This window comes from Musca vetustissima, unplaced genomic scaffold, assembly GCF_032173495.1.
Source record: "Musca vetustissima isolate MV318-11 ecotype Yass unplaced genomic scaffold, APGP_CSIRO_Mvet_v1 utg40404, whole genome shotgun sequence".
NCBI classification, from domain to species: domain Eukaryota; kingdom Metazoa; phylum Arthropoda; class Insecta; order Diptera; family Muscidae; genus Musca; species Musca vetustissima.
Window position 1 is genome coordinate 40341 of NW_026883971.1, and position 12811 is coordinate 53151.

General features: G+C 33.5%; 1 protein-coding gene across 1 annotated transcript; it reads left to right on the forward strand.

The window, feature by feature from the left end:
* The first annotated feature begins 147 nt into the window (after positions 1–147).
* On the forward strand, positions 148–9027 carry LOC133330970 (synaptic vesicle glycoprotein 2C-like). Its single transcript, XM_061539368.1, has 11 exons — positions 148–166; positions 229–510; positions 571–733; positions 3302–3480; positions 5004–5185; positions 5245–5444; positions 5512–5665; positions 5735–5846; positions 8548–8707; positions 8780–8907; positions 8972–9027. Exons 1-11 carry the CDS (start codon positions 148–150, stop codon positions 9025–9027), a joined length of 1635 nt encoding a protein of 544 aa, XP_061395352.1.
* Positions 9028–12811: the final 3784 nt, after the last annotated feature.

The following is a 12811-nucleotide window of genomic DNA, read 5'->3' on the forward strand; positions in this document are numbered from 1 at the left end:
AAGAAAACAAAACAAATACGAAATTTAGAATACCAGAATTGGAAATCATTAACGAAACAGTCGTCAATGATATCACCAGGAAAGTGTTATTCGGAAATGAGCTGAGGTGCTACAATTTAATAACTGAATTGAAAATATACCTTCAAAATGGATTGTGAAGGAAAATGTAAGCAGGCTAAAGGCTGATCGAAAATCTTAATAAACAATAATAATTTCGATTTTTTGCAGTTACCTATATTACAGATTTTTTTGAGAAACCCCAAACCGTTAAGGATGAAAAGAGTCCTCCACCATCACCGCCTGCATCCAAACATCCAGCGGATTATGAAACAGCCATAAAAGCAACCGGATTCGGCCGTTTTAATATTCTGCTGCTGCTGGCAACATTTCCAGCCATGATGGCGGGGGTTATTGAGACTGCAGTAATCTCATTTATATTGCCCAGTGCGGAATGTGACCTGGACTTGAGTCTAATGGATAAGGGCATTTTGAATGCCATCACATCATGTGGTAGGCACTTAAAGGATATAATTTTTTGACTTGAATTTAAATCTCGATTTGTTTTTCTAGGAATGATTGTATCTTCCCTGGGTTGGGGTTATCTAGCAGATACCAAGGGACGCAAAGGCATTATGGTATGGGGGTGTTTGTCGAATGTCATATTTATACTATGGGCGGCAATGAGTCAAAGTCGAATACAGCTGATGATTGCTAAATTCTTTTCGGGTTTTATGTGAGTAAAAAAATGGTTTACACTAAGCAATAAAATTCCTTATGGGGACGAAAACTCTTGGGGAATATTAAAAACCCAGAAGGACAAATTAACTATAGGTGGGTTGAGGCGTTGAAAAAGCAACGAAAAAGAAATCCAAATGATTACGCCTTGTATTGTAGCTGCCATGAAACGAGACATCGTTAATAGGAGAATAAAAGACCTCGTCTCCAGATTCACTGCAGTAGATGAGCGAATTGCTATAATCCGTATAAAAGCGAAGTTCTTCTACATCAGTCTTATTAGCGTCCATGCTCCGACGAAAGACACAACACACTAGAAACAGCATATGAGTGCTGCCCTGCCGTCGGAAAATTCAGCCTCCATAAAAAACATCCAACAACGGCATGAGGTTGATTGACTTCGCGGCAGCAAAAAAAAAAATGGTAGTTGGCAGTACCAGATTCAAGCATCTCGATATACACAAGACCACCTTGATTTCTCCTCATCAAGCAACGAGAATTGATCATGTTGCGATAGACGGAAAGCATCCAGTGTTTTAGACGTTCGATCGATACGAGGAGCGAATATCGATTCGGACCATTACTTTGTGGCAGCCAAGGTTCGCACCCGCCTTAATGTAGCAGCAAAGGTGCGATCTAATGTAACACGGAAACTCGACGTCGAAAAGCTGCAAACACAAAAGATAGCAGAAGCCTACTCCGCACAAGTTACCCACTTGCTTGACGAATACACTTTATGTCCCGATAATAATATAGAAGCACAATGGCAAAGATTTTGCTCACTCCCTACAAACTGCAGCAAAAGCAACACTTGGGTACCAAAAACCACCATCAAGAAATCCGTGGTACGATCAGGAGTAATACAACTGAGGCGAAAAACGCAGCGTATGGTATGCCGTAATGGTACTGATGTAAAAAACACAGTGTGTAGGGCAACCCTGCAGTAGCAACACGTAATTGCGATGGAGTATTATCGGGAGAAAAAGAAGAGAGGAGAAACGTATTTTCAGAAAAAAGAAGAAAGAACAAGAAAAACGTAAGCGTAAGGAAATCGAGATATACAGGAATCAGAAGGAAGCCCGGAAATTTTTACAACGTGTGAAACACCAAACCGAAGGCTTTGGTGCAGGCACTTCCTTCTGTAGAGATGAAGATAGAAACATGGCGACAGATACAGATAGCGTGTTGAGGATCTGGAAGGCGCATTTTAAATAGCTTCTCGTATCAAAAAGTGGCGGTGAAGAAGATGCTCCAGAACAAATAAGAGATGACGGTATCGAGTGTATACCACCTAGCCAATATGAGGTCAGAGTATCAATTAATCGACTGAAGAACAATACAGCAGCAGGTACCGATGGATTACCAGCCGAACTATTCAAGACTGACGGTCAAGAGCATGCACCAGCTGATTAGTACAATTTGGTTAGAGGAGTGCATGCCCAATGATTGGAACTTCAGAATCCTGTGTCCCGTCCACAAAAAAGGAGACGATATAAATATGTCAACTATGGAGGAATTCGTCTCATTCCCATAGCATATAAAGTGCTATCGAGCGTGCTGCGTGAACGTCTGAAGCCAATGGCCAATGACATTATTGGACCATACCAATGCGTCTTCAGGCCTGGCAAATCCACCATTGACCAGATATTCACTCTGCTCCAGATCCTGGAAAAAACCCACGAAAAACGCCTCGACACATTCCAAATATTCGTCGACTATAAAGCATTCGACGGCCCTATCCGTTCAGAGGTGGTCAGGTCTGCGTTTGGCATTCCTTCAAAATTAATACGGCTATGCAGGATAACTTTAACTGGCACAAGGTCAGCAGTTAAAGTAGGAAATGACCTCCCGGAGCCCTTCAATACCGAACGAGGATTCAGACATGGTGACAGTTCGTGTCGTGTGACCTGTTCAACATCCTGCTGAAAAAAGTCGTACGAGATGCAAATGTGAACAGAAATGACACTCTGTACACCAAACAGCATATGGTACTCGCCGACGACACCGACATAATGTGTCGAACATTGCGAGAACAATTGAGAAGGAGTCTGCCAAAGTGGGACTAGTAGTAAATGGCGATAAGACCAAGCTGATGGTATCAACGCGCAAGACTTAAAGTTGACTCGGACCAACTGTGGAACTTGAAATCTACAGCTTCGAGATAGTGAACGATTTTATATACTCTGTACCGCCGCAAACAAATAGATAAAGATTTTCTCTTTCGTAAAATCAAAACAACAAAAATTTTATGTGCCATAAAAAACAACCACCACTCAATCATACTTGGAGTTGTTTTTTCATCCTCTCTGACAAGAAACCAGTATATATAGTTTTATGAATTACATTCATAAAATTGAGAAATATGGACATTGACAATACTTTCTGAACAATATTCCTATAATATATGAAATATTTTGTTTTTCTGTGTAATCGATGGCGCATTTGTTCATCTGGATTCACAATATACTCGCCAACAGCTTTCATCCCCATAGGAAATTTTCTACTCACCAATCTTATTTCGCAGTGTTATTAAAAAAAAAACATTTGTAATTGTTCTCTTTTCCAGAATTTGTGGCCCCTTTTCGGTGCTTGTACCCTATATAACCGAATTCCATGGTTGTGATTATCGTTCTCGCATTATGATGATTTTTGGAACATTGATTTCAGCTGCTGCCATTATGTTACCCGTCATGGCCCTATTGATATTGCCAAATGATTGGAATTTTGCATTTAGGAATATGGAATGTAAGTATATAGTTCGACCCAACATGTATGTCATTGTAAAATGATATTATAAGAAAACGAAATACCAAACTGCTAGGTATTTATATTGAAAATGTTCTGTAAATAAATTGTTTCCACAGCAAGATCCCGAAATGCCAAATTATAGCCTCTTCATAATACCAAAATGTAGTGAATTCTGTTGGTAAATGAGCCTAGGACCGCAAAAATACTTATAAAGGAGCTGTGTCTTTGTATGACGAAAGAGAGAAAGATATTTATAATTTTTGATAAGAAGAAAATGGCAACATAAAATATGAAATTACCGTCAATTAGGTTCTTAAAATAACGAAAACAAGTGAAGGTCTGCCAGTCTTAACCCCTTACGCCCTCCACCTTGAGGTGGACATCCAATATACCCAAAATCTTCATATTGGTAAATTGGAAATACCGTATATTGGGACTACACCAATAGGTGGTCGATATTTATTAATTTTACTAGGGATATTTTAAAAAGCAAATTGTATCTAATTAGATTTAACAAATTTCCAATATTCCTGTTATATGATGACTACACTAAAACGAGAACATCCTAGGATTAGTAGCAAACTATGTGGAACATTTCAAAGCTCTACCGTGATTTTAATAGACGCATATTGCTCAATCGTAATAGAATATTATACTAATCAAGAATATATCGTCCATTTAGTGCAAAATCAAAAAAGTGAGTTAATGATGCAGAATTATTCGCTATTATCAAACTTCATTTTGTGAAAAAAAATCAGATGAATATTTCATACACATGCAGATTTTGAAGCTATAAAAGTTCCTTGTAAGGTGTGAGTAAATTAAAAATTGAAAATGATCTGACGAGTTTGGTTCTAATAATAGTTTCAAATATGTAAGTAGGATAAACATCCTCATGACAGCCATGTTTGATATATTGTATTTGGCATTTATATCAAAATAATTTGGAAAACGCATATGTGAATTTTATAACACCAATGAATATGTAGATAGTAGTACATGAAATAAGGAAACATTGGAATGTCAAACTAACCACAAATGAGTGAGTGAGAAACAATTGCAAAACCAACATTAACGAAACACAACCGAACAACGAATATTGGTGTTGGTTTTATTCTTCGGAAGAATACATTTGTTTTTGTCAAAAAGAGAGAGGGGGGAAATGAGCGCATATAGCGGTAATGTAAAACGAAGTAGTACAATAATATTGAGATTAATGAAATATTTACATTACAAAAAAATTTCCAAATCCAATTTCATGCGATGCGATGAAATTTTGTGCAGCAAACCATAGAATGACATGTATTAAGTTTTTAATCAGTTTAGGGAGCTATATCTCTTCTCAAATATATTTTATTTATGCCCAAAGTGGTGTAGTTTATCATACCGAGGACCCGTCCAACTTTTGTTCTTTCCTTGTTTGTTTGTTTCCGGTTTCTAGGCGATATTTTAATGTTCGGTACTGTCGAACGTAAAACCTTTTTTAATTGTTTTATTTTCTTTATTTTTTTTTCAAACAGTTACCTCATGGAGAATATATTTGGCCGTGTGTGGTATACCATGCCTTTTGGGCGGTCTAATATTATTAGCATTTCCTGAAACTCCACGCTTTCTAATGACCAAGGGCAGGAATGAGGAAGCTTTGGAAGTTTTCAAAACCATGTACTCAATGAACACAAAAAGTCCCAAAGAAACATATCCGGTATGAGCCATCAATATTAATTTATAAATATTTAATTTTCTATAACAATTTCTTTATAGATTTCAAAACTTCAAAATGATTTCAATACCCATCCTACAAAAAATGATAACATGGCAGTGACTGGTATCAAAGAAATAAATATAACTGAAAAAGTTCCACTAGAAGAAAATCAAAAAGGACCATTTAAACTCCTATTCTCACAGCCTTTTATAAGCTTGACAATTCGTGTATTTCTATTGAAATTTTTTATGTTGTTGGGGTAAGGAAAAACGTTTTTTACTTCAAAGAAATTCCTAACGAAAATCTTAATTTTTAAAATGTTACAGAAAAAATACCTTGCGCTTATGGTTGCCCCAGTTGTTTGCCTCACTAAATGAATACAAACAAATTTCATCTGATGTCACCAGTCTCTGTACAATATTGGAATATAGTGTCAATAAAACAGAGATTACAACAAATCCCCAAGAAGTCTGCACAGTGGTAGGAGTATTACACGTTCTTTTTTAATTGAGAGGATAATTATTTTCAAATGTTTCCTAAATTTTATAGATCATAACTCCTTCAACATATACCAATAATATTGTGGTGAGCTGTGTTGTTTGTGTGGCGTTTATAGCTGCAGGAACTCTTATTAATAAGGTGGGAGACAAGATAATGCAAGGTGAGTATTTCAAATATAACCATAACTGATTTAATTTGTATCAATAATTCATATTATTATTAGTAAAACTATTAAGGGGACCCCCCCCCCATTCTCGGGGCCAATTTTTTTTTTTTTTTTTTGATTTAATTCGATTCTACACTAATTCAAGAATGTCTCTACAAAATTTCAAGTGAAAAGCTCAAGAAATCTTGAAGATATAGCCGATTTATTGTGTCAGCATCAAGTGACGGCTAAAGGGCTTCTCAAACTTTAAACGCGATTTTCTCTTTTGCGAATGGCGGGCACGATAACTCAAAAACTAATAACCCAATCGATTTCAAATTTTTACACGTTTCTCTGTGAGTGTATAGCTATCGTATGAACTAGGATAAAGCCAGTCGGTGAAGATCTTCCTTATTTTTTTACTTGGTTTTTTGTCAAAATTCGGCAATTTTTCAAAAATATTTTTTCAAAGGTCCGCCATTTTGTTAATTTTAGAGCGAAGTCAATAATCCTAGTTCATACGAGAGCCAGACATGTACTCTTTCTAACACCGTTGGAATTTTCGGATTCCGATGTTCCAGTGAGGAGTTATTATGCCCGCCATCAAAAATAAGGATTTTTCTTTAATTACAAAAAACAACAACAAAACAATAACAAAATTTTTTTGTAAATTATTTTTCTTCTTTTTTGAATCTTCAAATATATATGTGCAAAGTTACAAACCTTAACAAGCATTGGTATTGATTTACCAGCCCATTGAAAATCTTGAAAAATTAAAATCGAGAATGGGTGGGGTTCCCTTAAAAGAGAAAAAAATATAATATAGTCTCAGAGTATAAGTGTATATAAAAACATGTAAACTCTGAGACTATATTCTATTTTTTCTCTTTTAATAGTTTTACTAATAATAATATAGAATATAGTCTCAGAGTATAAATGTATATAAAAACATGTAAAAATGCAATATATAGTTCGACGGGACGAACTTAATTCGTATATTATATGAATAGTGTTCAGAAAGTGTCGCCAATGTCGGTATTTCTGCATTTCCTTAATTCACAAAAACTTTCAATTCATAAAACTTTCAATACTGTTTTATTTGTCAAAGAGAATGAAAAAACAATTTTGGAGTATGTGTGTTTTTGGTGGTGGTGGGTTTCTTTGGCATAGCAATTCTTTGCCGTTTTAATTTTTATATTTTGATTTTATGTTTTCTTCTTCGGTATGTCTTGTCTCGTTTCTTCCTATTTACTTAAAAGTTCATATTCTGCGTCATTAGAACAACCATATACAATGTTAAACATTCGGTTGGGCTTGTCGTTCATATCAACCCTTGTTTGATATAATATATTTAGCATTTATATCGAAATAACATGGAAAATACATATGCGAATTTTGTAACACCAATGCAGAGGTCGGTAAGAGTGTCAGAAGTAAACAATGGAATGCATTGTTGTCCCAATCGAGTGAGTGGAAAGTCAGCGGTTATTAGCAACAGAAATATTAGTCAAGTAAACGATTAGGAACAATACTATTCCTTTTGTCAAAGAGAGGAAAATAAGCGGAAACAGTGGTAAAGTAGGAAAATAGTTGTGATATTAATGCAATTTTTATATTTTTTGGTAACGACTTTCTCGAAGCAAAGTAAATTTACAATATGGAAAAAATTAACTATGAATGAAATTATGTAAATATTCATTAAATTTTTTTCTGTCTTCCCTCCGCCATAAGCTAGATATTCAAAAGTATTAAAATCAAGCGGGGCGAAAATGAAATTTCAAACTACAAACCCTAAGGTTCGAAATTTGGGCTAGAGCCTTGAACATATTCAAGATGTCGCATGACCTTTGAAAGGGGCTATGTAGAAACATGTATTTATATTGGAAATGTTTTGTTAGGTAGTTGTTTACCCACCAAAGCCCCAAAATGGTGAATAACATCCACTTATTAATGCATATGTCCATCCAAATGTATATAAAGACGTTTGATTGATATTTCTAATTGTTCATAGGAACATTTGCTAACCAATAAAAAGAAAAAATCAAATTAGAACAATTCTCGTGGAAAATGTTTAAAATCATGAAAAACGTGAAACTTACCACTGATTATATGGGGAATGTATCGATCATGAATCGATGAAAATGATGTGTCACCCAATGATAATCTAAACTATATAATTACAGTTAAAAATACCAACATCTTGAAATATTCAACGGTGACCTCATTAGTGTGGGAAAAAGAAATCTATTATGAACATGTCGATAAAATCGGAGAAATGATCGAAGTTGACCAGCATGTTAGCAGTCGTAACATCGCTCAGGAGCTAAAAATCGACCATAAAACTGTTTTAAACCATTTACACAAAACTGGATTTAAAGAGAAGCTCGATGTTTGGGTGCCACACCAATTAACAGAAAAAGTAGGATGGATCCAATTTCCATCTGAGAAGCCTTGCATTGCAAAATTTCTTTAATGATAAAAAATTTGTATCTAGGGAGGATTGTGAAAATCAACTACTATATAGAACAGGACTGCAGGACTTGAAGTTACTTAAAATGACAACAAAACGGTGCATATTTGGCCCAAATCGGACATTTCCGAAATCTAATATTTGAGCCATAAGGGTGGACTTTAAAGATATATAGTATATAGTAGATTCTTGCAGTACGAGACCAATAACTTTTTTTATAAATACATTTCTTTAACATATTTTCAGTTTTTACCTTATCGATTTGTGGAATCTGTGGACTTACACTATACTGGTCATCGTCTTCGACAACAACGCTAATTATTACTTCAACTTATATTAGTATGGGCACCATTGCAATGACAGCATTAATTGGAACTTGTGTGAATTTATTTCCAACATCATCCAGGTAGTACAATTTTTTACAAAATTATTTTAATATTTAGATATATTAAAAAATACTGTTTATTTTCGAATTTAGAACAATAATTGTATCCGCATCAATGTCGTGTGGTCTCATTGGCACCATATTGGGAAATGTTTTATTTCCGATATTCATGTCGGTGGGTTGTATTCCGCCAATTGCTATGCTTGGCGGTGTTATGTTTTGTAAGTTGACTAAAATAATTTGTATTGTTTATAAAATCAAAATTATTAATATTTATTTTTACAGTCTCCGCAATATTGGCCTACTCTTTGCCTAGTACAAAGAAAACAGAACTTAAATAGTTAAAAATAAATATTTAAAACAATATACAGTAGAGCAAGTACAATATAGTTGCTGTAAGTTATGCATTATCCTATGTTAGAAAAGATTCAATTATAAAAAATCAAAAGTTTTTGAATTATTGCTTAATTAAATGGAAATACTATGATGGATTCTGACATTGATTGATGCAATTATTAATACTTTCTTTTTTGAAAAATTATCATTGTGCAAACCGTATAAAAATATATGTTATAGTGCCCCATTATCCGATACAACAAACACTCATCAAAACGTAATGACTTGTTTACATTATCTGCCGCTCAATTGTTTTTAAGATAAAAAAATAATGAACAATATCATTGGAGAAGATAATATTACCGGCATTGAGAATTTTTGAAAATTGAAATCAGTACAGTTTAAAACATCATAGCAATAAAAACGCTGTAAACAATCAATAAAGTGATAATAAAGAAGTTTAATACCATCAGCACGGAATTTGTTTAACCTACCCCACGGACAAAATATTCCACATTTATGAATTTTTCTTATTACATGGGGCTGCACAAAGCTATAATATCCTGCATTATAGTATCCAAAATTATATTCATATCGATAAAAAAAATTCGTTTAAAACCAAAATAATACATACTGACATCGAAAATTGTCCAAAAATATAGGTATCTCCTAAAACACGGATTACTAAATTACATAAAATTCAGTGAAATATTCAGCTAAAAAAATTTTAGATATGTTCTTGTGGACTACGGGAGACGTAAGTGTAGATTTTTGAAGGCATGTTTACTAAAGGACTTCTCCAACTATAAACACGTATTTTTACAGACTAGTTTTTTAAGGACTATCAAAGCCGTAAACGTAGGTTTTTAAGGAATAACTTCAAAGAGCCATATGACACAATTTTTATAAAATATTTTTTAATAGATTATCAAAACCCCTTCAGTGGATTTTGTATGTATATTATCTAAAGAAATATTCAAACGTGGATTTTTTAAGACTATCTTATAAAATACGATTAGAGCCTTAACGAAGGTTTTATATTGGGTGCCCAGCATTTTCCAATCGAAGGTTCTGTAAATTGATATTTCGGAATATTGAAGGTTGAACAACATCTATAAAGAAATCTTCGAGATACGACCATGTTTTGATATAGCCCCCATGTTCCGTCATATTTCCGTGTTTTTCAGGTCTTAGCTGTGTTCTTTAATTACTATAACTGCAGTGAAAAATTCGGCTAAATCCTTCAAAATATCGTAACCTTTATACGGTGGCTATATCATATATATATATATATATATATATATATATATATACATATATATATATATATATATATAGCGAATTTTGAAAATGAATGGAAAAAATTTTGCCAAACCCAAAAAATTCATCAAAAATATGTTTTAAGCTTTAATATCCCGGAAGGTCAAATGATAGTCTTTAAATTGGGGTTAACCCTTCAATAACTTCTAAATAGGTATGTCAACCTTCGAGAACCCTTTAATAAAAATTACAAAAATGGGTCGGTATCATTATACACCCCATTAGAATCTGAACAATCCAATTAGAGTCAATTCGGTTGAAAACGTACCCAAAATCCTGAAAATACTAAATAACGCTCTATGGACACTATCCCGAAACATTGGCCAATATTGATAATTTTTGTTAGGGACATTTTCTATTCAATGATAATTCAAAATATTAAATTACAGTCAATTGGAGAATATATTTTTAGCAATAAAAATTCATACCCCAAGTTCATTGGTATCGAAAACTTAATCCTCTAAAAATCCTCAGATCCCCTACCAAACTGGAAACACTCGTAGAAAGACATGCTGCTCAATGAGAACTCAAAATTACAGCCAATTTGGTTGAAAAACCTTCCCGAAATACCGAATAATGGGAGGTACCGTTATAAAAGAGTATCGACATCGAAAGGCAGATTTGATACCCAATGAGAATTCCAAGTACTAATTTTCTGCAAATTTATTTAGAAACGTGTCCAAGTTTCCCAAAGCAACGAATACCAAATTATAGCCGATTTCGTTAAACCCGTTGCCAAAAATCGCCAATATACCGAATATGGAGGTTATGCCATATATAAATTGTTAATATGTAGGGGAGAGGGGGGCAGCTTTGAACATTTTTTTCTTTCAAGCCTCATACAATTTTTTATGTTATAATTTTTGGTTTCTTATAAGTTTTAACTAATAGGGACATATGTAACCTTTAAAATGAATATACATATGACCAGAGATGGCCTATCAGAAACAGTGACGTAAATAACATACATTTCCGACGTATAATACATACATCAGAAACGTCGGAAACCTACCCAAATTCATCAGGTTTCTGACAAAATAGCTATTTCCATTAATCAATTTGGAAATTACGCATGCTTTATTCAAAATTAATATAAAATTTCAAAATTTTCTTCTCAAAAAATTTAAAATTTTTTATCAGTTCTAGTAAGGAATAGTCAGATATATGTAAAAATAATATATATTCTTGGAAATAACTGTATTTGCTGATAATATTGAAATAAATGACGTTTACTACATTTATTACATTTATACAGGTATATGACGTTTTCGAAGTTTACACCTTTTTGACAGTCGAAAACCTAAAATTTCGTCACACGGACCATCCCTGCATATGACATACTTTAAGCTCGATATACATATTTTATTACTGTTTTAATGGACGAAGTCAAAGTGTTCAAAACTGTCCCCCCCCCAGGGGGGCACCTTTGAACAAAGATTGGTATTTTTAAACGTCATGGTTTTTTACAGTGTTTATGTTCAAATATATATGTATTGTATTCATATATATCAGAAATACATTTATTTATTAAAAAATATATACAAAAATATTCGAAAATTAAAAAATTCTGATCAAATTTTATTAAAACATAAAATGACATAAAAACAAAAATTTATATGGTGAAAAATACAGCAAATTTCGTAATCTTATTAGCCCATTTGAAAATTTTGGGAAGCCAAAAGTTAAAAACTCCGCTTTTTACTGGAGTTTACTGGGTATGTTCAAAGGTGCCCCACCTGTGGCATTTTAGGGAAATTTATAATAACTTTTTTTGTAGTAAATATATATGAAAGAAAATGCATTAGATATGTTTGAAATGATTGTTGGAATGCAAAAAAATTGTTTATCGAAAGAAAATTATCACTGAATTCTTCCTGCGCCCTTACAACCAAAAAATTAAAAGTTTACAATTGCAGTCCGAAAACATAGTCACTCATGTAAATTTTGTCGACAACTGAAAAAGCTAGCCAAAATGGTTTACGCAGATAAAGAACAAGATTGGCACATAAAAAAATTTGGATGCGGGCCGGAAAAATTTTAAACCAAGATTTTATGAGCTCTGTTCAAAGGTGCCCCCTCTCCCCTACCTAACATCCTAGGAGAAGTAACAATATATCTGCAAAATTTTCAAAACTCTATCTTAAATATTTCGAGCTCTATTTCAAAAGACGGACATGCCTAAATTGGCATAGAATTTTATTCTGACCAAGAATATTTTTCTTGGTCATCTTGTCCTAAACTGAAGCGGTAAAAATTTGCAAAGACCATTTGAACTATTTTGTTGCTTCAAATAAAGAGATTACTACATATTTCCACATATTCAATTTCAGTTGCAAATGTTTTGACCACCACTGTGTGTGTGCAAAATTTCAAAACTCTATATTGAATATTGTGAGTTCCATTTTAACAGATAGGCATGCATAAATCGACATAGAATTTTATTTTGATCAAGAATATTTTTACTTTATG